General features: G+C 44.9%; 1 protein-coding gene and 1 long non-coding RNA gene across 8 annotated transcripts; one reads left to right on the forward strand and one right to left on the reverse strand.

Moving 5' to 3' along the window:
* LOC107127326 (uncharacterized) lies at positions 1 to 18,650 on the reverse strand. The gene is made up of 4 exons (XR_012423426.1): positions 18,281 to 18,650; positions 16,316 to 16,433; positions 8,166 to 8,285; positions 1 to 1,847 (listed from the first exon to the last, which is right to left on the reverse strand). It is a non-coding gene; the product is annotated as an uncharacterized lncRNA (long non-coding RNA).
* Positions 18,413 to 27,317, forward strand: CYB5R2 (cytochrome b5 reductase 2). 7 transcript variants are annotated; one of them, XM_005578745.5, is made up of 9 exons: positions 18,413 to 18,761; positions 19,587 to 19,730; positions 19,948 to 20,020; positions 22,715 to 22,821; positions 23,112 to 23,241; positions 23,883 to 23,966; positions 24,637 to 24,722; positions 25,864 to 25,963; positions 26,873 to 27,317. In XM_005578745.5, the coding sequence occupies exons 1-9, from the start codon at positions 18,741 to 18,743 to the stop codon at positions 27,043 to 27,045; spliced, it is 918 nt and encodes a 305-aa protein (XP_005578802.1). In that variant the 5' UTR covers positions 18,413 to 18,740; the 3' UTR covers positions 27,046 to 27,317. The 7 variants fall into 7 exon arrangements, with proteins under 7 accessions (XP_005578802.1, XP_065384703.1, XP_073870558.1 ...); XM_065528631.2 differs by having other exon boundaries at positions 25,868 to 25,963; XM_065528630.2 differs by lacking the exon at positions 18,413 to 18,761 and adding an exon at positions 18,977 to 19,097.
* The last annotated feature ends 245 nt before the right edge of the window (positions 27,318 to 27,562 follow it).

The following is a 27,562-nucleotide window of genomic DNA, read 5'->3' on the forward strand; positions in this document are numbered from 1 at the left end:
TTGGCTAGTGCTCACTAAACTGCTCCAAGATCACTCTTTATTGTTTCTTTGTTTCTCCTTCACACTGTTCCTTCTGTCTAGATAGTTCTCCCTTTTCCTGACACAAAACAAGTGTCCCATGCAGGGAATTATACAAGAGAAGAAAAAAAGTAAATGCATAAAGATATTCACTGCCAAGTTTTTAAGATAGCAAAAAATGCAGGTGTCAAGGATAGAGATAAATGAAATATTATGCTACCAATAAGCATCACAATTACAGAAACTATGAGAAAAAGTTTGTCATTATTTATTCTTGGTAAACCTAGGTTGATTCCAGGTGATCACCTTTGTTTTCTAGGTCATTACTCATTATAGCCTAATAATCTACTTGAGAATTTTGCTGAGGTTTACATTTAAGCTTAGTATCCAAAATCAACTCTCTCTAACTCATACAAGGATTTCCTTTTTCATGCATATTCATGAGGATTGCTACATTTGACTCTGAGCCCACTTATGCAAATGCTTTCAGTAGCTCAGATGATACTTTGTTTTATATCAGCAATTAGACTCACTCATATCTGTGCCTTATCAGAATTTTGCTGTGAGGCATGGAAATTTAGTGGCAACAGGACAGAGTAGGTGAGAAGAATAGCCAGATATATCCTGCTGGGTAGAAAGACATGGTCTCCAAGGGGCACAACAAATTTTAGTCTTGATTCAGGAGAACTAGGGGTTCAAGATGAAACATCAGGAACCAGGTGAACAACACTAAGATGTCCAGAGAAGCAGTTTTGTGTATATGCAATTAGTTGAGTTGAGTGTCTAGTTGCTTCCAGGAAAAAAAATCCCCATGCGGTAGCTCTTTTAATCTCTTAGAGTCGCTAGGAAGCTAAAATATTTGCACCGTTTCCTGCCCTTTGATTCAGGCCATATCTGGTAGCTATTTCAAAAAGTTAGAGAGCCTGTGATATAGAATCCTTTTGTTGGTAATCTGACCCACTCCTGAATACCCCATTAACTTTCTCATCTAAGGTCTTACTCTAGAACAAGTTGAGCAATTCAAATTTCTCTGCTGAATCAAAGTCAAGTAATTCATTCAGATTGTTTACTTTGCATGTAACTTCGCGTCTTCTCAGCTTTCATTTCAGAGTCTGGAAATAGAAGAAAGTGGAGACTGCACTTCCGACTATGTGACAGTGCACAGTGATGTAGAAAGGAAGAAGGAAATAGGTTAGGTTTGTGGCCCCTGAGCCTCAGCTCGCTCTGGTTTGCGTTTGGACCCAGTCTTGAGATGGGAACGAAAAGGAGACGGAACAATCTTCCTTCATCTTCCTGCACCACCTCCACCCCTCCCTGTGGTCTCACCATCACTCCTTTGTGTTCTTCATTATGGGGGCAGGAATAGAAAGAGGGAGAATCAAAGAACCACTGAAACAGAAATGTGAAAGGCCCATGAGGAAACTAGGAGTCAGAAGGGGGAAGTTCCATTGAAACAAGTCCTGAGGCTAGAACCAGTTCCCTTAACATCATTGAGTATGGGAGTGTTTGGGAGAGAAAACCAAATTGAAATGTCTTGGTGTTAATTACCTGTTTAAGGAGTGAGCTGCCTTCATTTTGAAAATGAATTGTGAAAAGCGTATTTCTCAACAATTACCTGAAGGACAATTTTCTTTTTTCTTCTCTCCAATGCCATGGATATCTGCTGGGTGCTGGACAATGTCTTGCCTGGGCTGGCCTTCAACAAGCTCGGGTGTGTGGCTATGATGTCCCCACCCCTGTGCTGAGCCCCTCCAGCATCATGCTCATCAGCTTCCAATCGGATGAAAATGGGACCTTCAGGGGCTTTCAGGCTACAGTCTCCTTCATTCCTAAAGCAGGTAAGAAGATAGAGTCACCAGCTCTTTGGTTCCCAGTTCTAATCTTTGTGATATGAATTAGAGGGCAGTCTTTAGAACCCAACACGGAGACAGTCAGTTCTCACTATCTTCAATAATTACATCCTATCAAGTCACCATGGACACTGAACAAGAGAATACTCAGCCATCGCTCCTAGGAAATGTACAGGGTTAGGTGCCTGCAAGGTACATTTTCATCAGCTGATCAGTACATAAACTTGTTTTATGTGTGTTTCTGTTTAAAGATATCTTATTGAATATATATTGTTGGTTCATTACAATGAATTCATGGCCATTATATTCATGACCAACAGCACTGTGACTCATGTCTGAACAAAGCTTAGATCTAACACGTGTGTTTTCTATGTGAGGCACATCACAGACTTTTGCACTTAGGAACACTAGATGGCACTTCAGCACTATGCTTGGGGCCATTTTAAACATCGAGGTCACCAATAAAAAGAACAGACTTGAAAAAAAAAAGTGCTACTAAATAGACCATGAAAAGGACACTTGTTTATAGGATGAGGGCTGAAGCAAAAAGGCAAAACATTGCCTTGTTTTACCTCATCTGGAAACATGTGTGTCTAACAACGTGTATTTTTCGTCACTCTTCACAAGCCTATGAATGATCCTGAGAACAACATAAGTATCACTTCTGGAGCTGTAAATAATTTTTAGTGAGTAGGTGAATTCACATATATGGAGTTCACAAAGAACGAGTGACTGTATGTCTGAATCCTGGCCGATCATTACTAGATGTGTAATCTTAAGAAAGAGACATCTAAGACTCATTTATTTCAACCCTACTAAGGGAAAACAATGCATCCCTAATAAGAATGCAGTGAGGATTAAATCAAATAAGATACACTTGGCCACAAGCAAGTGTGTAATACATAACAGAGACATAGAAATATGAAGTATCTTCACCAGTTCCAGACTCTGGACATCTGAACTACCTAACCAGCTTCCTTACACATTCTCACACCCATGATTCTTCTTTCCAAACCCCACAAAGTCAGTTACCTGCTTTCCAAGTTGTTCATTCTTGTCAGTATTAAGCAGCTGCAGATGGCAAAGCCAAGTTAAAGTTAAAATGCCCCACTCTTCATTTGAAATACCTACAGAGTCTAGCTGACTGAGGTGCCCCAGAATTCTAACAATAGCGTCATAAATCATTTTCTGATAAATCTTCAACCCTGGCCATCTTTGTGGGAGCTGAGTAATTGTATCATACTTATACCCAATATACCCAGATTTAAACATCTCCGTATCAGAGGATGAATCAATGTTTCTGGAGACATGAGATGTGCCAAATGGACAAACCAATGTTTCTGGTAAGCTGTTTTGGGTACCAAGTGATACACACAGAGTATAATCCAGGGTTCAACTGAAGAAGCAGGTGATATAGATTTAATTACATCTTCCTCTAAAATATACTGGAGTCCTAACCTCCAGTACCCCAGAATGTGACCTTATTTAGAGACAGGGTTGTTACAGAGTTAATCAGTTAAAATGAGGTTATTAGCCTGGGCCCTAATCCAATATGACTAGTGTCCTTATTAAAAGGAGAAAATTGGAAGCAGAGAGACAAACACACACAGGGAGAAGATTGTGTAATGATGAAGGCAGAGGTTGGGGCAATACATCATCTACAGGCCAAGGGGCACCAGTAACTGCCAGTAAACCACCAGAAGCTAGAGGAGAGGCTTGGAGCAGACTCCTCATCAGAGCCCTCAGACAGAGTCAACCCTGCTGACACCTTGATCTTGGACTTCTAGCCTCCAGAATTATGAGACAATAAATTTCTGTTGTTCTAAGCCACCTAGTTTGTGATACTTTGTCATGGCAGCCCTAACAAACTGATACACCAGAATTGGCTTATGCAATTCTGGGGGCTGACTAAGCAGGTAAATCTACAGGCCAGGCGGTCAGAAAGGGAAAATCATAGAAACACTGGAATTCCACAGCATGGGCTGAAGCTGTTCTTCACAGGCAGAATTTCTTCTCTCTTTTGGGGAAGCCTAAGCCCTGCTTTTAGGGCCTTCAAACTAATCAAGTCAGGTTCACCCAGATTATTCAAGATGATCTTCTTTACCTAGAGTCAAATGATTAGGAACTTTACTTACTTCTGCAAAATTTCATTACAGCAACAATTAGATTAGTGTCTGATTTAATAACTGTGGGTTGTCACCTAGCCAAGCTGACATATCAAAAAAGCCATCACATGGAGCTTCATGGTATGTGGTCATTGTCCCTTTTGCTCAAAGCAACACTGGAATATTTCCAGTCACCAGAATACAAGTTTCCATCTCAAGTGAATAATTTAGGGGCAATGACTACTTTCTGTGCCAAATTGTGGTCTCATCCACAAGATCCCACCTCTGAAAAATAGCAAGTATATCACTATGTTCTAGTGCCAATGAGCATCGAGAAGTTCTGAGCTTTCCGTGTTCCTTGTTTGTCCATGACATCCATTGGCATATATGAGTGACATCTTGTTCCATGTGGAAAACACAGTTGTGAGGAGAGCAGGCAGAAGATGAGGTGGGGAAACTTTTATAGTTTGCCATTTTGATACTTTATCAGGAGAAAAGTCAAGCCATTTTTTATTTTTATTTTTATAAATTTTCTGACACATAGGACACAGAATAATAGAGAGAGTGGAGAATGAAAATTCCTTTTCCCGAGAAGGGATAAAAGCAGTTGGACTCTTTTTGTTCTGGCTTCTATGACAATGACCTCATAATGCATGGAAGCCCCGGGTAGAAAAATTTTTGTGAAGTGTGGCTGCAGTGATTCCTTCTCTTGGCCACCGGGGGTACATTCAGCAAAGTCATTGCAAAGCACAGTATTTCCAAAGACCAAAAAAGAGAACTATCATAGCAGTAGCACATTTGAGGAGGGTGTGAGAGGTTGAAGATGAATTTAGTGTGTGCCTGTCAATTTACCTGTGGAATATCCAGCTGCAGATGTCCAGGAATTAAGAATCAAGCCTGGGATGGGGTGGTCTGGGAAGTAGCAGATAAAGGTGAGAGTTGCAACCCAAAAGAACCTATTTTTAGAGGAAAAAGAGAAAAGGGAAGACAGAAGAACCAAAGAAAGAGGCTGAAAGGAGCCTGGCATAAGGGGAGGAGGAGAACCAGGACAGACATGGCAGCTGTGTGGAAAGAGATTAGGTTTTGCTGTGGACTGAATGTTTGTACCCCTACCAAATTCATGTGTTGAAGCTTGATCTCCAATGTGATGATATTTGGAGTGGGTCCTTAGGGAGATAATTAGGTTCTGAGGGTGGAGCCCTCATGGATGGGATTAGTTCTTTTATAAGAAGAGATGCACGAGAGCGTGCTTCCTCTCTTTCTGCTCTCCCCCATGTGAGGATAAAACAAGAAGACAGACATCTTCAAACCAGGAAGGGGGCCCTCACCAGACACTGGATCTGCCAATACCTTGATCTTGGACTTGGCAGTCTCCAGAACTTTGCGAAATAAATTTCTTGTTTAAACCAACAAGTCAATGGTATATTTGTTATAGCAGCCCAAGCAAAGACAGGGGAGAGAGGCATCAATAATGAAAAATGCTGGACAGAATCTAGTAATATAACAGTGGGAAAAGAGGCCTTTGGATTTGGCCATTGGGATGTTTTAGGTAACCTCAGTGAGTCGGAAGTCCACGGTCTGATTGCTAAAGATGGAGAGTGAATAGGAGGTGAGAAAGAGGCTCCCTGGAAGTAGATTTCACTTTCATAAAGAAAGGTCCCCAAGTGTTGTTCTGAGTCTCTGGCCTCTGTTGCCTGAAGCTCTCAGGTTTCAGGAGTCATAGGGTCACAGAGGCAGTTCCGATACACTAGCATAATCCCAGTAACAATTTATTTCTCAGCCTTAGCCTTCAATTTTCTCAAAATTATGTCTTAGGCTTTATTATTATTATTCTTCCCACAGCCATCGCTTCTTACAAATAATGTTTTGGGTAACATCATATTTTTTGACAATTTGCACAGAAATATCACATACCTTTTAGGCCACATGGTGGAATCACCTTTCTTTTCATCTGTATGAATAAAATGCTCTAAAATATATCCCCTGAAAATATATTCTTTTTTTTTCGGGGGCGGAGGGGGGATCTTTATGACCTTAACAGAGATTCCTTGCCTTTAAGGTAGAAAGAAGTCTAACAAGCTACAGCAGCTTAAAATCCCCACCTTTGCATCAGAAGCATGCCAGGAGTATGCTGTGTTTCTCTCCAGAAATTCTAAACAGCGTAGCAGATGCGGGCAACGATTCCCGCTGGGTGAGCGCTCCAGCCGCCATCTTTCTGCTCTCCACAGGACACTTGGGGGCTGGGAGTGTCACTTTGTGGTTTGATGAAACAGCCTCTGGGTGGAGCTGCTGTGACAACTTATTTAAAATCTTCAGGATGCTCAGGGACACACTATAGACAATGTTAAGAACCTTCTTCTCAGAATTGAATGGTCTGTTCTAAAAAAAGCTTTCTGTGAATTTTTGGAAATGTTCCACTCTCTGATATGAAGTAAGGGAAAGGGTCCTTCTTTCATAGTTTCAGGATTTTGATTTCCTTTCTTCCTGCAGATACTTTATAGATTGGGATCAGGCTCAGTATAGACAAATTCATTTGTGAGAATGATGGTGCTTCTTTTTCTCTGTTGTTTTTAATAATTTTAAAAATCTATTAAACAACAAATGTCTGTCATTTTTAATTTAAAGTATGTAGTACTTGCTTGTTCATCATGAAAGAATGGCAACTAACATACATTAAGTGATAATTACTGTTATGGGTACTCTACAACTCATTTTTAAATCAAAACTTACGTAAAATTAATAATAGCATTAATATATAATTCATTATATGCTAGGCTTCATTCTAAATGTTTCATATGAATTAACTAATAAAATCATCGTATGACCCTAAGAAGAAAGAATCATCGTCATCATCATACCCATTTTAAAGATGGAGAAACCAAGACCTGGAAATGTTCAGTAATAGTCCCCAGCCAGATCATTTGTAAACTGGTGGAGCAGGACTTCATACCTCAGCAACCTTCTACCAGAGTTTGGCGCAGTGCTATGCTACCTCTCAGGTGGGCATATTTGGGTAGAAACAGAATTGCCTTAATAACACCCAAGTCCCACTTATTCCTGTGCCAACCTGTCATGAAGGGTCTCAGCTCTTACAAAATGCCCTTCCAATGTCCTGTAGCCCTCAAGGGGTATCTCACGTAGCTGGGTACAAGTATGCTCTCATAGGGTGGTGTGGTTCTTCTCCCTCCACTCTGTGTCTACCAGGAACAGCATGTCCCTGCTCAGCCTCCAGCCCTCCTGGGGGACCCTGCCACCTGACTTCTCTGTGTGCCCCCACTCTCCTACCAGCTCCTCTACCAAGTCACTGGAAACCCAGCAGTGTCAAGACTCTCATGTTTCTTGTAAAGTGAGAAAGAATGTTTCTCCTCCATGAGAATTTCTTGAGTCCCAGTGTTTAAAGCAGACTTTAATGAAACTATTTTTTCAGTTTTGACTTAAAGACCTCAGTCTGGCTTTCCTTGAGATAAGTCTGGCAAGCTCAAGAGAGGGAGACAAATGCAAGAGGAAGACAAACACAAGAGACAGACACCACGATGTTCTCAGAATTTCCCCCTTAAGATGCTAAGATTTCATTGTCTCCCCAGACTCTCTGTGCCTGGATCACTGTTCCCTCAACCTAAGTTCCTCCTCAGGAAGCTCCTCAGCACTATACAAATAGACTTTTGCTGATTCCATCCCACCAGTTCATACATCACTGGATATGTCTGAAATCTGCTTAGACTAAAACCGAGACTACCCATCACACAAGAGAATCAAATATGTCTTATAAACAGACCATACACCTCATTTGTTGGGGCTAATTTGTAGTTACACTTAAGAAGCTAGGGACAAGATGAAAAAGAAATGTGCTCTAATATACCTGACCAAAACTGCATTTAAGAACCATTTTTTATATATATACATATACACACACACACACACACACACACACACACATATATGTGTATATATATTTGAGGGCAGGCAGCTGGCTTCCCAGGCACAGTGTCCCAAGGTGCTCTTCAGGGTCCAGGTCCTCAGCAATGTTGGCCCAGAAACTCAACCATGTCAAGATGCTCACAGGGACGAGGCTCACAAGAAATGAGTTCCCGACTCAACAAGAGGCTATGCAAACACGAAGTCCGGTATGTGAATGTGTGAGAAGGGCTATTTCTTTCCAGTAAATAGAATATATGTAGCATGAGATCCATACCTCCACTTCTCCTAACTTCTGCTGACAAAGTGTTTTGATGGTCAAGAAAGGTCAGGCATTATCCTCAAGGGCATCTCATCCAGGCATCCAGGTATAGAACAGGTCTGCTGACAAAGGATTCTGCAGTGAGAAAAACAGACAACAGTTTAGTGGGGATGGGGAAGCAGATAATAAGCAAAGAAGTAATATATATTTTTTAAAATATTTTATATATATAAATATACATATATAAGAATGCCAGATGGCAATAAATGATACTGAGAAAAATAAATCAGGAATAGGGGATAGTGAATGCAGGTGGGCAGGGTATTGCAATTGTAAAAAAAAATATGGTCAGAGAAGAGCTGATAAAGAGACATTTGAGAAAAAACACACGTTAACTAGTATTAGAGGCACTGCCTGCCCAGTGACACACGTTGAGAAAAGGCCTGAAGGAGTTGAAGGCAAAGGCTATGCAGATAATAGGGGTTAGAGAATTCCAGGCACAAGAAATGAAAGGCAAGTGCGAAAGACCTGAGGTAAGAGCATGCCTGATATATATGAAAGCCAGCCAGGAGGTCAGTTATGTCTGGAGAGTCATGAGCATGGGGATATCAGAGAAGGTAGGTGGGAGGGCAGCTTGTGTAGGATGTTATGGGCTAAGATAAAATTATTGGCTTTTACTCTAAGTGGAATGGGATGACATCAAATGGAGTAACGGGACCTAAAATCATTTTAACAAGATCACTGTTTCTATTGTATTGAAATTAGACTGCAGGAGAGGGAAAGGGAGGAAGCAGAGAGATCAGTTAGGAGACTATTGCAATAATCAACGTAAGATACTGAGATCTGAATGCTAACGGTGGAAGTGGTAAGTCAGATTCTGGACATATTTTCAAGAACAAACCAACAGGATCCCCTGATATATTGGATGTGAGGTGTGAAAGAGAGACATCAAAAGTGACCCTGGGGCTTTTGGCCTGATCAACTGGAAGTATGACATAGACCAAGGTATCAGAATTCAGGGTCGGGGCGGGTGGGGGGCGATAGAGACCAGGAGTTAGTATTTGATCATGCCAAGTTTGATTCGCCTGTTCATTGAAAAGGATATACCAAGTGGGCAGTTGGATATATGAATGTGGAGTTCAGAGGACTGACCCATCCTGGATACGAAAACTTCAAAACTATGAGCATATTGTTGATATTTAAACCCAGGATGCAGGACAAGATCACCAAAGGAGCTGTCTGTGATTTGAGCCCTGGGACACTCCAACATTTCCAGGGGTTGGAAATGAGGAGAATTGACTGAGAATTGACCATTACATTAAATTTAGCAATGTGAGGATATTGGTGATTGCAACATGGGTGGTTTCAAAGGAGTGGTGAGAGTAAAAGCTTTTTTGGAGTAGACTCTAGAGAGAATGTGATGGGAAAAAAATAGAGATCACAAGTGTAGACAATTCTTTCAAGGAATCTTGTCATAACTAGGAACGTGGAAGTGTGTTAGCACCTGGATGGGGATAAGGAAGTAAAGAGAAGATATTTTGTCATTTAAAACATGGCAGAAATTACAGCACATATGTCTATTAATAAGAATTATCAAATGGAGAGAAGGAACTGATCATAAGGGGCAAAGAGAAAAGAACTGCTGGGGCAATGTTCTTGAGCACTGAGAGGAAAAGAGTGCTAGGACACAAAAGGAGCATGTAGTCAGATGGGAACAGTAACTGGAGGAAATGCAGAGGAAAAATGTATGTTTTCTACATCTCTGTACTTTCTCAATTTCCTTCCACTGGCTCTTAATCAAACTGCAGGCTGTGCAAAGCTGACACCTCAATACCAATGACCCAGTCATAGCCCTTCCTCCAAAAGCATCACTTAACATCTCCGGGCCTCAGCTTTACCAGCTGAAAATGGGGAGCTTCTTTCAATTTGAAATCAGAAATTTAAATTTGCATAACATTAAAATAAAAATGTTATTTATGCATATGCTGGCCCACAGGTTGCTGTGGTGTGGGGGAAGAACACTAGGCTGGATTTAGGAACATGGGCTTACGTCCCAGCTTCGCTACTGTCGAGCGATGTGATCTTTGAGAAGGCAGAGAATCTTTCTGAGATTTTTTTTTCTCCAAACTAAATTGTTTGTAAAAAGATTATAACAATTTCAGAAAGATGTTTCATTGTTATGCTTTATAAACTATACAGCTCTATGAAAACGAAGGCTTTAGAACGCCCAGAATGGAGACTTTAGCCCAATTTGTTCTATTTTCACTTGTTTTGCTTTTTAAAACAGAAATTGTCATCACAAACAAAACTCTTCTCTGAAAAGCTCCTGCTTTTGTCCCCATAAAAGAAAAGGAAGCAGAGGCTGGGGCAAATTTGTGAAAAACCAAAGTCCTGGTCATGTTTAAGTAGGAGTCTGGAATGCGTCCCTTCATTTATCTTTTTTTTTTTTTTTTTTTTTTTGACATTTTCCCCTTCTCCCCGTCATGGAAGCCAGCTTTTCTCCTATTACAAATCTGAAGCTCCCAGGCCCAGGCTTGCTCATGCAGGGGAAATTCTCCACTGGAAGCTACCTCACTTACTCCTGGTTGTCTCCAAGCTGTGAACTCACAAGCAATTCATTCTAGAGGCTCTAAAACAGCCCCTGCCACAATAGATGCTGTTTATAAAGAGTTGAAACAACTGCTGTAAATATTGGTGAAGTAATTGACTAGCATCATTAGCACAGCTCTGTACACATAGCTAGGTGTGGAAGGTTCTACAGGAATAGGACCCTGAAAGTGGTTCTGTTGACTCTTCACAACCACACCATTTCTAGCAAATTCTGACCACTCCAGATTCTCAAGACTCTTGCTTGTATGCAGTCTTACCCTATCATGCCCACGTTAGCCCCACACTGCCAGGAGTGCACAAGGTTTTCCATGGGCACATTTATGTTGCATAAGTAATGGTTGAAGATATTCCAGAAAGCAAAATATTGCCATTGCTTTATGCCTGTCTATAGTGCTCCTTAGAGAATTCTGAACAGGTAGCATTAACATGCTTGGCATGTTAAAATCCTTGAAAAGGGAAGCTAATGAAACTCTGATTTAAGAAATATTCTGCATTGGTCAGCATTGAGTGTCTGAGTGGGCTGGGTGCTCCATCAGTGGTCCCTCATGAAGCTCAGCCCAGTCAACTGTACTAGTCCGCTGAGCCTCTTTGTTCAGGATGACATTTTAGCAAAATGCACAAAGGATGGGCCAGCGCCAGGGTGAAGAGGAAGAGATGGAGTGGGTGGGCTGCTTACAAGCTCTGGCAAAGACAATGAGCCGAAGATGTGACTGGGTAGCAGGGGGCACATTGGAAAAGAGGCCCACAATCAAAGCAAACAGAACATCAGAACAGGGGGCTCCTCCCTTGGGGGACTTCTGATCCAAGCCTTAGGAGATTTTTTAATACAGTAAATTCAAGTATAAATAAATAAGCCCTATGAGACAAAAGCAATCATTCATTTATTGTATTAGTTTCCTATTGCTACTGCAACAAATTACTACAAATTTGGTGGCTTAAAGCAACACAAATCTGGTCTATTACAGTTCTGGAAGCAAGAAGTATGAAATAGTTTCACAGGGCTAAAGTCAATGCATCAACAGGGCTGATTCCTTCCAGAGTCTCTGAGGGGAAAATCCATTTCTTTGCCTTTCAGCCTCTAGTGGTTGCCTGTATCCCTTGGCATGTGGCCCCTTCCCCCATCTTCAAAGTTCATTACGCCAATCAATTGCTGCTTCTGTTATGGCACTGCCTTCTCCTCTGACTCTCTTCTCCTGTGTCTCTCTTATAAAGACCCTTGTGATCACATCAGGCCCACCCGGATAATTCAGGAGAGCCTCTCTGTCTCAAGATCTTTAAATTAATCACAGTTTGAGAGTCAGAAAAAAAAAGTGTTTGTCCTGTTCTTTCTCTCAATGATCAACACTTCTGTGACCCTAGATTTGTGGAAATTTTTCCCCATACACCACGTGAGCCATTCTCCAGTAGACACTGGCTGAGAGTCCTCTAATTCAATTCATTTCTGACATCGTCTACTTGGAAGTAGCCTAAGAGACCACACATTGAGGGTTCAGTCCCTAAGACTGCCACCCACCCCAGATGCCAGTCTCAAGGCTGGGCTTCCAGAATTTCTGACTGATTGCCTATGAAGTGGGGTTCCCATGACTCCCTACTCAAATTAGATTAATTTGCTGGAGTTGCTCATAGAACTCAGGGAATCAAGCTAGTTATGTTGATCATTTTATAATAAAGGATATTCCAAAGAATACAGTTGAACAGCCAGATGGAAAAGATGCACAGGGCAAGGCATATGGGCAGGGTCATGGAGCTCCCATGCCTTCTCCTGGCACACTGTGCTCTAGGGACTTCCACATGTTCAGCTATCCAGAACCTCCCTGAACTCAGCCCTTTGAGGTATTTATGGAAACTTTGTTATGTAGGCATAATTGGTTAAATTATTGACCACGGGTGAGCGATTCATCTTTCAGTCCCTTTCCCCTCCCTGGAGGTTGGAGGGTGGGAGGCTGAAGGTTCCATCCAACCTTCTGTATTAGTCCATTTTCATATTGCTATAAAGAACATCCCTGAGACTGGATAATTTATAAAGGAAAGAGGTTTAATTGACTCACAGTTTTGCATGGCTGGGGAGGCCTCAGGAAACTTACAATCATGTCAGAGGGTGAAGGGGAAGCAAGCATCTTCTTCACAAGGCAGCAGGAGAGAGAGAATGAGGGAAGAACTTCCAAACACCTATGAAACCATCAGATCTGGTGAGAACTCACTCACTATTATGAGAACAGTATGGGGAAACTGCCCCTTAATCCAATCACCTACCTCCCTCTTTCCCTCTACACATGGGGATTATAATTCAAGATGATGAGATTTGGGTGGGGATACAGAGCCAAACCATATCACCCTCTAAACATGAGGTTGGTTTCCTTGGCAACCAGCACCCATCAGGAGGCTATTCAGGAGCCCCTAACAATCAGTTAACTCATTATCATATAAAAAGATCCATATCACTTGGGAGATTCCAAGGATTTTGGTTGTCATATGCCAGGAAACTGGGAGGAAGATCAAATATATATTTTACAATATCATGCACAGCTACAAAGTCCCTTTTGTCAGAAAGGGTAGCATTCATAGGTTGTGGGCATATCTGGGGTGCCATTATTCAGTCTGCTCCAATTTAGGTTTAACAGCTAGGACCTAAGAAATGGTCATTTATATAGAGAGTAAAATGGAAATAAATTATTTTCAAGAGTAAACACCTAATGAAAAGTTCACAGCTGCCTGGAAACCGTTTTGTGAGCAAACATTCATTTAAAGAAATTTTTACCTTTTATTTTAGATTCAGAGGGTGCATGCACAGGTTTGCTACGTGCATATTACTGCACAATGCTGAGGTTTGGGATACAAATGATCGTGTGACCTAGGTAATGAGAATATTAGCCAATAGGTAATTTTTCAGCCCATGCCTCCCTCCCTTCCTCCCCGTTCTAGTAGTCCCCAGTGGCTACTGCTCCCATCTTTATGTCCATGTGTACTCAATGCTTAGCTCCCACTTAGAAGTGAGAACATGCGGTATTAAGTTTTCTGTTTCTGTGGTAATTCACTTAGGATAATGGCCTCCAGCTGCACCCACATTGCTGCAAAGAACATGATTTTGGTTTTTTTTATGACTATGTAGTATTCCGTGGTGTATCTGTACCACATTTTCTTTTTCCAATCCACCATTGATGGGCACCTAAGTTGATTCCATGTCTTTGCTATTCTGAACAGTGCTTTGATGAACATGTAAGTGCATGTGTCTTTTTGGTAGAATGGTTTATTTGCCTTTGGGGATATATCCAGTAATGGGATTGCTGAGTCAAATTGTACTTCTGTTTTCAGTTCTTTGAGAAATCTCCAAACTGCTTTCCACAGTGGCTGAGCTAATTTACATTCCCACCAACAGTGTATAAGTGTTCTTTTTTCTCCACAGCCTCACCAACATCTGTTATTTTTTGACTTTTTAGTAATAGCCATTCTGATTGGTGCAAGATGGTATCTCATTGTGGTTTTTATTTGCCTACCTCTGATGATTAGTGATGGGGAGCACTTTTCCATATGGCAATCACTCACTGACCAATGACTTGGGCAGGACATCAGTTCCCCCAGAGGATACTCAGTAATGAAGGAGGCCTCGCTCCTGCACAGGAAGAGCTGAATCTTTGGGGGTGGAGTCTCACAGATGTTCAAACAGTGACAACAGAGATTCATCTTGTTTTGTTTTTCTTTTCCTTAGCAAATGCATGCTGAGAGCCTACCCTTGCCAGGCCCTATTATAAACCCGGGGATTTAGAGACATGAGACTTGTGCTTATGATTTATTTCAGGGAATTAGTAGAAAATGAGCCAAAATCCAGGCAGCACATGAGCATGTGAGGGACACATTTACAGTGTTTAGGAGTTAGGAGAAGAGAGGGGGATCACTGCCCTTTCAAGATTACCGGGAGCCCATATAAACGCCTTTTATCCTGCTCCAAGAATGAATAAAGAGAATGTGCTTGCTATCTGCCTCTCTACTAACAAGAGGGAACAGGCAGAGAAAATGAGAAGGAAGAATGAAGGGTAGAAACAAACTACTAAGAAAACCACAGGAAAAGGTGAGGTGCCTCTGGATTTCAAAGCCAAAAGTAAAGGTTTTTGACAGAGTCAAAGGGAGAAAACAATGTTTGTTCATTCATTCACACATGCAATAACTATTGAGCATCTACCAATTGCCAGACACTGTTCTAGGGATATAGCAGTAGCTAAAATAGACAAAGTAACTCCCATCCTCATGAAGCTTACTGATGTGGTTTGGCTGTGTCCTCATCCAAATCTCAACTCGTAGTTCCCATAATCTCCATGTATTGTGGGAGGGACCCAGTGGGAGATGGTTGAATCAGGAATCATGGGGGCAATTACCCTTAGGCTGTTCTCGTGATAGTGAGTGAGTTCTTACAAGATCTGATGGTTTTATAAGAGGCTTTTCCCCTTTTGCTCAGCACTTCTCCTTCCTGCTGCCATGTGAAGAAGGATGTGTTTGCTTCCCCTTTTGCCATGATTGTAAGTTTCCTGAGGCCGCCCCAGCCAGGCTGAACTGTGAGTCAATGGAAACCTTTTTCCTTTGTAAATTAGCCAGTCTCGGGTATGTCCTTATGGCAGCATGAGAATGGACTAATACACTTACAATCTATGTAACAAATAAGTAAAATATGTTGTATAGGTAAAAAAGTATATGATCTGGTGCTATGTCTTACGGAGACAAATTAAGCAAGGAAGGGAACAGAGTACGATGGAAAGGATTGTTCCTCTCCTAGGTGAAGAAGTATATATGGAGCATCTATCATGTGTTCTAAATGCTGTAGGGCAGAGATGAATTCATTCATTTGTTCACTAAATATTCATTGAATGTTGCCTTTGTGACAGTCAGTGTGCTAAACCCTGGGAAAACAAGGTGTCTGCCATAAAGGAACTTCCAGACTATTGTGAAAGTCAGTCATTTAATAATGCACTATTCAAATGTACAATTACAAACTCAAGTAAAAGCTATGAATAGGACCGGGTGTGGTGGCTCACACCTAAAATCTCAGGACTTTGGGAGGCCAAGGAGGAAAGATCCCTTGAGGCTAGGAGTTCCAGGCTATACTGTGCAATGACCATGCTTGTGAATAGCCATTGCTCTCCACCCTGGACAACAAAGCGGGACCCTTACCTCTACAAAAAATACAAAAATCACCCAGGTATATGGCAACAGTCCTTGCTACTCAGAGGCTGAGGCTGGAGGCTAGCTTGAGCTGGGGAGTTCAAGGTTGTAGTGATCTATGATCATGCCATTGTGCTCCAGCCTGGGCAACAGAGTGAGACTTTGTCTCTGAAAAAAGAAAAAGGCTATGAATAGAATAGTTAAAGTAAAAGAAAAATTAAATTTAACAGAGTTTCACTGAGCAAAAAACAAGTTATGAATCAGGCAACCCTAAGAACCAGAATAAGTTCAGAGCAACTCTGGGGCTGCCACATGGTTGCATAATACTTATGGACAGAAACAGGAAAGTGATGTACAGAAAATGTAAGTGAAGTACAGAAACAGCGGGATTGGTTACAGCTTACCATTTGCCTTATTTGAACACAGTCTGAACAGTTGGCTGCCTATAATGGGCTGAAACTCCATGATTGGTACAATAGTCGGTTACAGTTCACTATGTACGAAGAAACTTTTAGGGTGAACCTAAAATATGTAAGGAGGCAGCTTTAAGTTAAACTTAATTTGACAGACAAATTAAGTTACAAACATTACAAGTTAAATTATGTTAAAACATTAATAGGTACATGTACTTAAGTTGGGGGATCACAGAAGCATCTCCAAGGGAGTGATATCTGACCCGAGATCCAAAGAATGTATAAGAATGAAAGACATAAACACTTGTTATAAACTACTGTAACTGAAACAGTGTGGTATTGTGACATGGTTAGGCAACTAAATAATGTAAGAGAAATGGGAGGCCAGAGCTACACTCACACACTTATGAAAACTGACATAGCACAGGGGTAGCAGATCAGTTGCAGGTCAGTGGCCAGGTGTGAGCAATTCAATAAATATTACTGAAAAAAACACATTAGCCACATGGAAAAATGAAATTGTATCCCTGCCTCACATCCTACCCAGAAATCAATTCCAAGTGGTTGAAAAACTTAAATGTGAAAGGAAAATCTTTAAATCTTATTGGGGAAAATACACAATATCTTTAAGGGCTTGGGTAGAAATAGACAAGTCACAAAAATCACTAACTATAAAGGCAAAAAAATTGAAGATTGGTACATTTGGTTACACTGCAATTCAAATTTCTATTCGTCAGACTACACCACAAAAAAAGTGGGACAGAAAATAAAGAAAAAAGGAAGAAGTTACAAATTACAAGAAAACATTTATAACTCATGTAACTGGCAAAGAAGGGATATCTAAAATATATATAAAAGACTCCTAAAAATCAGTAAGAAAAAGACAACGCAACAGAAAAATGAGCAAAAATCATGAGCAGGCATTTCTTTTTTCTGAAAAGGAAGCTCCATGGGAAATAAATATATTAAAGATGTTCAACCTTATTAGCAGTTATTAGGTAATGCAAATTGGGTTCCTGAGACATCATTTTACACCTATCGCATTGTCAAAAATTAAAATATCTGACAATAATATCCAAGCACCTACGGGTAAATCAAAAGTAAAGGCATTTGATTAAGTCAAAGAGAGAAAATTAAGTTTGTTTATTCATTCACACAGCAAGAATTTTTGAGCCTGTGGTGGTGTGTGTTTTGGAGATAAGGGTTGGTGAAGTGTTACGGGTTATTGTTTTCACCCCATTCTTATGTTGAAGCACTAACCCCCAGTACCTAAGGATGTGACCTTATTTGAAGATAGAGCCTTTACATAAGTAATCAAGTTAAAACAAGGTCATTAGGATGGACCCTAATTGAATATGACTGGTGTCCTCATAAAAGGGGAAATTTGGACACAGGGGACACACATAGAGGGATGAAGATGTGGAGATACAGGAAGATGCCCCTTCTCCTAGCCCCTCTCCTACAAACCTAGGAGAGGCATGGAACGATCCTTTCCTCCCAGCCCACAGAAGGAACCTACTCTGCCCACACCTTGATTTTGGACTTCCAGCCCCCAGACCTGTGAGACAATAAATTTTTGTTGTTTAAGCCGCTCAGTCTGTGGCACTTTGTTACAGCAGCCCTAGCGGAGTCAAACAGGCGGGGATCTGCTTCTGGGCGTCTCTGTTTCACACAGGTCCTGAGGCAAGAATTTGCCTTTGCCTGTAATCAAGGGTGAGCGGGCAGCGAAGGCTCCAAAATGCACCGTGAAGACCCTCTAACTGTGCCTATTGTTCTGCTCCCCTCCGATCGGCGCGGGGCCCTCGTTCTCCCTCTCCAACCAGCGAATGAATGAACACATGAATACATGAGTCTTCAACTCGGCGACGCCCCTGCTTCGGCCCCACCCGGAAAACACCCACCCCGGACCAGGCCCAGAGTAGGTGCCCAAGAGGCATATTAAATGAATATATTCACGCGTTCTTTGCAGCTGCCTGAATTCCTCCTTCACCAGCATCCCCCTCCGCCCAGTCCCCCAGACGGCCTTCTCCAGCCTTGCCGCGTTTAAGTAAGCTGAAGGGTGCTCAGTGTGGCAGCTCGGAAGGGGCCAGGATGCAGAGAGGCAGCGCAGGAGCGAGGACGCCCGGGCTCAGCGCCCCGCCAGCCTCAGGATCGAGCGCTGCCCTGGGGGCAGGGCTGACCCAGAGCCAGCGGCTCGCGAGTGAGAGCCCCCCGACCACGGCCCTTCTCGGGGAGCGGGCCAGCAGCCAAGGTCCCAGCCTGCGGGGTCCGCCCGAGCCTCTGTCCTCCTGGGCGCGCATGTCAGCGTCTCGGCCGGTTCCCCGTCGGCCAGGCGGAGCTGCAGGGCGGCGCCACGAGTCTGCGGGCCCGCGGGGGGAGCCGCGCACCGGCCCCCGGCCAACCCCAGTTCGACGACATGTTGGGCGTCTCACTCCGGGTGGGTTCCGCGGCGGGGTGTATTTATGGAGTATTTAAGAAATATCTCTGTCGGGACGGCCGGAAGGAAAGAGGCCGGAGGCCGGCTAGAGCCGGGAACGTCAGACCGGGCGGCTGGGAGCCGGAGCCGGAGGCGGGGGAGCGGTCGTGGGCGGGACCGCGAAGGGCTGGGAGCGGGGCGGGCCGGCTCGGATTCCGGAAGGCGTGGTGAGGGCTGAGACTCCAGCGCCCGGGCGGGAGGAGAGGGAACTTTCCCTGTCAGGCTTGCGTTGGGAGAGGAGCAGGCCGGCCTTGTGGGGTAGGGACAGATGCGGGGAGGCTGGCCGAGTCTCTGGCAGTTGAGTGCCCGGGCCCCCTTCGCCCTGTCCAGGAGAGTGTTGGGGAGTCCCCAGGCTCTAAGTCACGGGGCACCTCTTAAAGCTACGCACCCTAGTTCTGTCTTTAGGGACTGGGCCCCTTATTCCGGATTGTGTGTTAGGGGTAATGTCCTCCACCTTCACCTCGAGGAAGGGACTTCCAGTGTGTGAACCTTTGGCTGTAGCCAGGAGGGGCCTAGTGATCTGAGCACCCCAGGCCATGTGTGCGGCCCGGTCCAGGGGCCTGAAACATCCTTCCTGTGTGACCTGCAGCTGACCCCTCCCTACCTTCTGGTCCGCCACAGGCTGTCCCAGCCGCCTTCTGTGTCACTACCGCTCTCTTTGCCTATTTCCTTCAGGCAGAGCTCAGCTTCTGTGCCTTTGGTGAGGGGAGGGTGTACTGCGCCTGAGAGCTGCCCTGTCCAGGGCGGGCAAGACCTGAGGTGCTCTGCTTACATTGTGTCTACCAGGACCCGTCCCTGCTCCTGACCATCACCGTCATTGGGGTCACTGTGCTCGTGTTGGTCCTGAAGAGCATGAACTCCAGGAAGAGAGAGCCTATCACCTTACAAGACCCTGAAGCCAAGTACCCGCTGCCTTTGATTGAGAAAGAGGTAATGGGTCAGCCCTGCGGGTGTAAGGCAGTAAGTGGATGATGGCTGGGATGGCAGGGCAGCCAGACAGTCATCTCATGGCCTCCAGTTCACTCCCTGCCGCCCTGTGTGCCTGTGCTGGAATAGTGCCAAACGGATCTCCTTTCCCAGGCATCTCACCTGCCCAACAAGGCTTTCTAGAAAGCTGACAGAACCTGCCTATGTTTTGTTTTGTTAGAAAATCAGCCACAACACCCGGAGGTTCCGCTTTGAACTGCCTTCGCCTGACCATGTCTTAGGACTTCCTGTAGGTGAGCTGGGCTTGGGTCATCACCAGGACTAGGGCCTCTGGGGGCTAAGCCCTCCTCTCCGAACAGAAACACAGGTTTCCCACGTCCTGAGGTGTGGAAGATGCCCTCATGCTCCTCCTGAGCCTGTGTGCTCAGGAAGATAGGTGGATGCATGTGGGACAGAAAATTTATTTTCTTCATTATTCCAATTGGGCTGACACAAGAATGGTACCTCAGTGAGCATTGAAAAGAACTGAACCTAGAGCCAAAAGGCCTAAGATCTCACGGAAGGCTCCTTGCTGGGGAACTTTAGGGAAGTCCTTCAATCTCTCTGAGCCCCAGTCTTTGAAATGAGATTTCCCAGGCCTGCCTGTCTACCTCACTTGGGTTGTTGTGAAAGTAGAGTGACTGATGGATATGAAAATTCAGAAACTGCAAAGTATTGTGCACCTGGGAGGGATGGGAGGAACCAATGGTCAGGGGAAAGGCCCAGAATGTGCGGGCAGGCAGGAATGAGTTAGGTGTGCCCTGCCCCCACGGTCACTTAGATTCTCTGCAGGGGCCTCAGACCCACATAAGGAGGGGCCAGCCCTAGGAGTCCTAGAGTTGACTTATCCCATTTCTAATCTGTAACACCATCAGATAGCTGAGTCAGTCTTAGTGCAGTAGAAAACTGCTAGAATCAGGGATTCAGAGAAGCTTTGTATAATCTGCTAGTGCTGCTTGCCTGCCTGGTGGATCCTACTCCATGGCCTATTTGTCTTATATGCAAACAGGACAAAACTTTGACCTCAACTCCATCAGGGGGTGAGATTATACTCTAGCCAGCTGGCTGGGCCCCTGAGCCTCCTTGCTGCTCCTTCACTCCCTCTCTATGCACGAGAGCTCAGTGTTGTGCGTGCGGTCTCCCAGCTCTCTGCTTGGCCTGTCAGGCCGGTCCTGTTGGCAGGAAGCCTAAAAGAATGAAAAACTTTGAGATACAGAATTTCTTAGAAACTGCCTTGACCCACTATCTCCTCAGCCTTGGCCTAGGCCGTGCAAAGTTAGTGGGACAAGGTAATGTAGAGGCTTCTGAGAGAGTCTAATATGAAGCCTCAGAGTTCGCTGCTTTGTCCCAGGTCAGTGGAAGTGAAGCCAGTTAGAGATGGGGCCTGAAGGACCAGCCAGGGAGCCCCATTTGCCCTGGGGACAGCATCGGGCCGGGCCTAGGTGGCTGCATATGAAAGAGCCTTTCCAGGTTTCCAGTTTCAGGTTCTCAGAAGGAAGCTAGATGTCTCAGGCACTTATTCCTGCATATCCCTGGTGCTCAGAGGGACCATGACCAGAGTCATTGAGCCTGTTCTGAGCCCAGAGTGTTGGCACCTCAAAGACTTGGCTCATCCCCTTGAATCAGCTTCAGGGACCAGCCCCTCTAGTGCCTACTCTGCCTCCTTTTTTCCCCTCCTGCCACCTCCTCCTCCCTGCACCTTAGGTCTTGGTTTCTATCCATATTTCTGTTCCATCTTCCTTGTCTCTTGACTAATTTCCTGTATGTAGTCCACTCAGTTTCTGAGCGAGTAGAAACTGAGGGAGTAGAAACTGACTACATACAGGAAATTAGTCAAGGTTTAGGGTTAGGGTTAGGGTTACAAAACTTTATCTCTTGATTGCACTCCTGTCCCTGCCACTAATTGCCTTAGTAATTTGAGTCTCACATTTTGGATCCAACAGGTTGTAGCTGCCCAGTGTATCATCTGACAGTGGGATGTAGTCATGATCCATAGGTCTCCGGCCATACTTGGTTTATTGAATTCTACCCAGGAAGTGCAGAGTTACATGGTTTAAAACTTCACTGCTACTCCTCACAGGGCCATAGGCCAGGAAGACATGATATTGTTGCTTCATTTGCTCCATGGGTACCCAAATCCTAGGACCCTATAGTATCTATTAACCCAGGCCTGCTCTGTGCCTAATACCAGGATACAGATGGAGTAGTTGTAATTTATTCACAGACCCCAGTGATACATCCAGTTTAGGAAGAAATTAGTCTGTGAAGGCCACTATTTTTCTTGAATAGACAAATACTCCTTTCTGTATTTTTTTTTTTTTTTTTTTTGAGACAGGGTCTCATTCTGTCGTCCAGGCTGGAATGCAGTGGCACAGTCTCAGCTCACTGCAGCCTCGACCTCCTGGGCTCAGGTGATGCTCCCACCTCAGCCTCCCAAGTAGCTGAGACTACAGGTGTGCACCACCACACCTGGCTAATTTTTTGTATTTTTTTGTAGAGACGGGGTTTCGCCATGTTGCCCAGGCTGGTCTCAAACTCCTGAGCTCAAGCAATCCACCCGCCTCTGGGCTGAGATTACAGGGGTGAGCTACCATGTCTGACCCCTTTCTGTAATTTTTAATACTCACCCTCCAACTTTAATGATCTTTTCCTGCTCCAAAAAGCAGTTATACTATGATCACAGGTGGGCAGACATAGCATCCCTATTTTACAGATGAAGACACCAAAACCCAGAGAGGTGAAGTGACTTGCCTAGGGTAGCACAGCAAGGCAGAGCAGGCCTAGGATCCAGGCATCCCATATTGGGGCTCCTTCCCTGATCTCTCCTTCCCGCCCCCCTTAACATTCTGCCCCAGTATTTGCTCCCTTCACTGAAGCTCAGTCCGTTATCCCTGGGCCTTATTTAAGCTAAGTATGCTTTGACTCAGTGCTTGATGCCTTTTCTATAGGTAACTATGTCCAGCTCTTGGCGAAAATTGATAATGAATTGGTGGTCAGGGCTTACACGCCTGTCTCCAGTGATGATGACAGAGGCTTTGTGGACTTAATTATAAAGGTAAATAGTGCTCACCATATCTGGCTGCCTCGTGCTTTCAAGCCTATTGAGGGTGGTGGGGTGGAGGGGCAGTGCTTTTTCTCTGAGGGGACATATGCCCTAGACAGGGCTTTCCAGCAGTGAAGCTACAGTTAACCTTGAGGCAGCTTCATCTTCAGGGACTGCGTACAGCAATTAAGAGAGCAGAACATTTTCTCTGCAAAGCTTCCAGCAGTAAATGCATTTTCTGGTTGTGTGTGGCTGTGGCATTGTGTCTGGGAATGTGAAAGCAGTGCTGCCTTGCTTTTCAGATCTACTTCAAAAATGTACACCCCCAGTATCCTGAAGGGGGGAAGATGACTCAGTATTTGGAGAACATGAAAATCGGGGACACCATCTTTTTTCGAGGGCCAAAGGGACGCTTGTTTTACCATGGGCCAGGTACTGGAGGGGTTCATACTGGGCTCCCAGCCGGGAGGAAGATTCCTTCAATGGTTCCATTGTTCTCGTACACGCCTCAGATTTGAGTCACATGGGGTTGTCCTTAGTCTTCATTCATTCACACACAATGCATAATGACCACACTTGTTATACATTCACACACCCACTTCATGAGGTTGTAAGCTTTTTTAAGGTAGGGGAATGATTTGGTGTTTCCTCGTCATTGTATCAATGTCTCCAGCACAATGCCTGATACATAAATGGTGCCTGCTAATACTGAAAAATGGATGGAGGAGTCCATGCTCCTTTGCTTACTCACATAGCCATTATTTACTCACTGGTTCACCTCCGTGAGTGAGAATGCTCTTTGAGTCTCTGTGTTAACTTCAGCTTGCCCCTCTTTTTCCTCAGAACCAAAGGTCCAGCGATTCCCTGAGCAGGCTCAGGCTCTATTCCCACTTTGTGCACTGGGGCGCCAGAACTCGCTGAGGAGACTGCCCTGGCCTGCTTCACCAGCTTAAAATGGTGCAGACAGTCCTTTAGTTGGAGCTGCCTCCTGGGAGTCCTAAAGAATGTCAGTGATCTTTTGCAGTCTCTTAGGCAAGAACTGCAGAGGTCATAAGCATTCCCTGTGTTTCCAGGGAATCTTGGAATCAGACCAGACCAGACGAGTGAGCCTAAAAAAAAACTGGCCCATCACCTGGGAATGATTGCTGGGGGCACAGGTAAGAGGCTTCTAGGGGCTCCATCCGGAGAATGAGCCCTGAGACCATTCTGACTTGGGAGTCATTTGATCCTCGAAGGGACAACATGAGCGATTTCGCGTCGCCCCCAGCTGTAGAAGGTGGGAATGATGAATCAGTGACAGGTCTTGAAACTGACCCTGTGTGCCCTGCTTCCCCTAACCAACATGGTGGTTGCTCAGGAGCCTTGCGGGGACCTCTCAGGTCAGGCTGAGGGCCAAGCTGGGCAGGCCCACCCATGCTGTCCCAGGAGCGCCTGGATCCAGTTCAAGTCTGACTCTCCCCATCCCTTGAAAATGACTGCCTGAAGGAAGAGAACAATCTTTGAAGGAGACATACAATGTGCCAGGCACTGTAATAGGCACTCTTAAAGCTATCACATTTACCCGTCATTAATTGTTTGATGAATGAGGACACGGAAGAACTTAGAGTGTTCTTTCCATCTTGCCATATGAAAATGAGAAAGACCTTCTGACTTACTGTTGCATTAGAAAGGAAAACCAAAATGAAGGGCTGTTTCCCACTTTTGAGTTTTGGGGACAGAAGTGAGAAAAGGATAACTGGGGCTGGGGGCAGGTAAGCTTGCTGCAGGTCAGGGACTGTGGGCTTCAGAGACAGGGAGAAAGCTGGCTGCCCACTCACTATGTTCCAGGCATCACACCCATGTTGCAGCTCATTCGCCACATCACCAAGGACCCCAGTGACAGCACCAGGATGTCCCTCATCTTTGCCAACCAGGTCAGTTCCTGCTGAGCTTGCAGTGGTAGGATGGAATGTTTGCTGAGCTGGGCTCTTGTTTTCATTTCTCCTCCATTGACTGAGCTCATGCTGCTTGGGTGCCTGTGACTGTGGGAGGGCTTAGTGGGATCAACAGGGCTGCTGGCAGGGAAGCTGAGTCTAGGCCTGCTTTTTGCATGTATTTAACTCTTTTGTGTCTCCTCAGCCAACCCTAAGCACTAAGCATTCCTTTTTTCCTTAATATGTATTGCTACATTTTTGCTAAGTGCAAAATCACAGATGTCCTCAGTGGACACTTCAGAAAATACAGAATATAAATACTTACTTATTTTTAAATCTTTTTTCTATATATGCGATATATTTATAATTTATATATGCATTTTTTTCACTCAGCATTACCACACAGGCATTTTCTTCTCTTTAAACTGCTTTATAAATATTTTCATCATAGTTTTTATCAAGTTGCACTATAATCTAACTTCTATATTCAGGCTGTTTTCAGTTATAAATAATATGGTGATGAATAATTGTGCCTACGCTTGATTACTTTTAGATTATTTTCTAAAACAGAATCCCAGAAGTGGAATGACTGGGATGAGAATCATGAAGGTTCTGTGCAGGTCTTCTGTGCAGTACGTTTGAGCCTGTGACAGGTTATTTTTGGCTTTGGTTCCCTTTCCCCCAAATGAGGCTCCAGACTGTTTTCCTCTCCTTCACATATCCAGTACTGTTCTATCACAGGACTTTCTGAGCCCATTACATTTCTTCCAGAAGATCCTGGGCCTGCACTGAGCTTGTTCCAGTTAGGTTTGCTGTGCTAGAGCTCAGTGTAGATGTAGGAGGCAGGGCTGGAGCTCTGCGTGAAGCCATCCTGGCCAGTGCTTGGCAAAGGTCCTTCTAGCTGGAGGCAGTCACTACAGCTCCATGGGAACCTACATCCTACCACCAACTTCATCCACAAGACAAACGGTTTTGATCTTCACGAGCAGCAGCAGAACTCCTGTTTGCCCTGAAAGTTGGCAGCAAGCATTCCAGCTGGAGCGGCAGCAGCTTTGGCCAAGAGTATGCTGACCAGTGTAGTCAGTCCAGGGAACAACAGGATGGCCCTGGAGGGGCTTTTCTAGTGTTGCTTCTTTTCTAGACAGAGGAGGATATATTGGTCAGAAAAGAGCTTGAAGAAATTGCCAGGACTCACCCAGACCAGTTTGACCTGTGGTACACCCTGGACAGGCCTCCTATTGGTACGATATCCAGTGCCCTCACCCACCATGGGTCAGCATCAGCCCTTGACCACTTTGAGGACTGGTCTCTGTTTGTTTTGTTTTTGTTTTATAGGAACAGATGTGGGGGTGAAGCCTTGGGCTCTGGCTCCAGGTGGGAAATGTGAGAAATTGAGGGAGAGAGGATTTGGGATGGCCTGCTTTTAAGGGCAATCAAGAGCAGGTGTCTAATACATCAGCAGCACCCCACACACTGCACTGAACATCAAAAGGGACACTGCCCCTGTCCACTCTGAACACCCACCCACTCCACACACCATCACATACACATCTAATATGGGCACTGACCCCTTCACCACTCACGCCTCTGCTTACGGCCACCACACCCCTCACCACCCACCTCGCCTGGACAGCAATCTTCACATGCTGAGCCCCCAGACAGCTGCTGCAGCCCAGGCAGCATCCCAGCAACCACTGTGCACAGAGCACCCCACAGGCGCACATCTCACACTGCGCCCAGCTGTACCTGCTTGTCATACAGCTTCGTGGTTGGCAGAGGCCACTACCCGTCTGAGCAATTCTGAGCAGTTCCACTAACACCAGGCCACACCCTGCCGGACAACTCCAGCCGGCCGTATTGATTCACACACCTCAGTATACCTCATTGTGTTCTCCTTCCTCATTAATGCTGACAGCTGACAGCAGCAGGGCTTCAGGGTCCCCGCAGTGAGCCTGGGACCTGGGGCGACTGCTGCAGAGGGCTGTTTACTAGTTCTGAGGCTTTTTGCAGGGAGCCGTAGTACAGACTTCTAAGCCTTTGTAGAGCAGCTTGTCACCTCCTCCCTGGTTGAGGGTGGGTATATAGGCGGCCTGGGATCAGGAACTCCACCTGGCATCCCACAGCTTTCTCCTGCGTCTGCTTCATTTCAGGCTGGAAGTACAGCTCAGGCTTTGTTACTGCCGACATGATCAAGGAGCACCTTCCTCCTCCAGGGAAGTCCACGCTCATCCTGGTGTGTGGCCCACCACCCCTGATCCAGACGGCAGCTCACCCTAACCTGGAGAAGCTGGGTTATACCCAGGACATGATTTTCACCTACTAACACCTCCATGTGCTCAGGAAATTTGCATGTCCCTTTTCATCTGTTTCAGAGTAAGTTCAGTTTCACCACGTTAAACTGGGATGTTTTCAAAAGTGCCTTGCCAGGTACCCTCACGCAGACACTGGTTCTCCTCTCTTTTGGGTGGGGGCCTAACAAGAAGGGCTTAAGGGGCTGGAGACTGGCTGCTGGGGCCTCCTTGCTTGGAGGCTGGAAAGAGCTCCATTTCAGTATCTTTCTCCATGGTTTTGTGAAATAAACTCAAGTACAAAGCAGACAGCCCATGAAGTGTGGCTCTGTGGGGGACCTGCTAGGTAGTCAGAGGCCATGGCCTGGCCTGTGAGTTGGCGTCTGCATACCCATGGGGGTCAGAACTGTCAAGTGTAGGGGCAATTCCCAAAAAACTCCAAGTGGGGTCACATCAACTCTCAAGAATCTCTCCATGGCACTGGGGGTCATGGTAGGAGTGGTTACACACAGAAACTTCTCAACTTTCAAAGTCAGATTCCAGAAGCTGCCT

The sequence above is a fragment of the Macaca fascicularis genome, chromosome 14 (assembly GCF_037993035.2).
Source record: "Macaca fascicularis isolate 582-1 chromosome 14, T2T-MFA8v1.1".
NCBI classification, from domain to species: Eukaryota; Metazoa; Chordata; class Mammalia; order Primates; family Cercopithecidae; genus Macaca; species Macaca fascicularis.

What these genes read in the sequence shown, in the direction of transcription:
- CYB5R2 (XM_005578745.5), top strand. Translation starts at nt 18,741, where the DNA reads ATGTTGGGCGTCTCACTCCGG. An exon ending in TGTCTTAGGACTTCCTGTAG is followed by an intron (nt 20,021 to 22,714) that starts GTGAGCTGGGCT and finishes CCTTTTCTATAG; the next exon opens with GTAACTATGTCCAGCTCTTG. An exon ending in CTTGTTTTACCATGGGCCAG is followed by an intron (nt 23,242 to 23,882) that starts GTACTGGAGGGG and finishes CTGTGTTTCCAG; the next exon opens with GGAATCTTGGAATCAGACCA.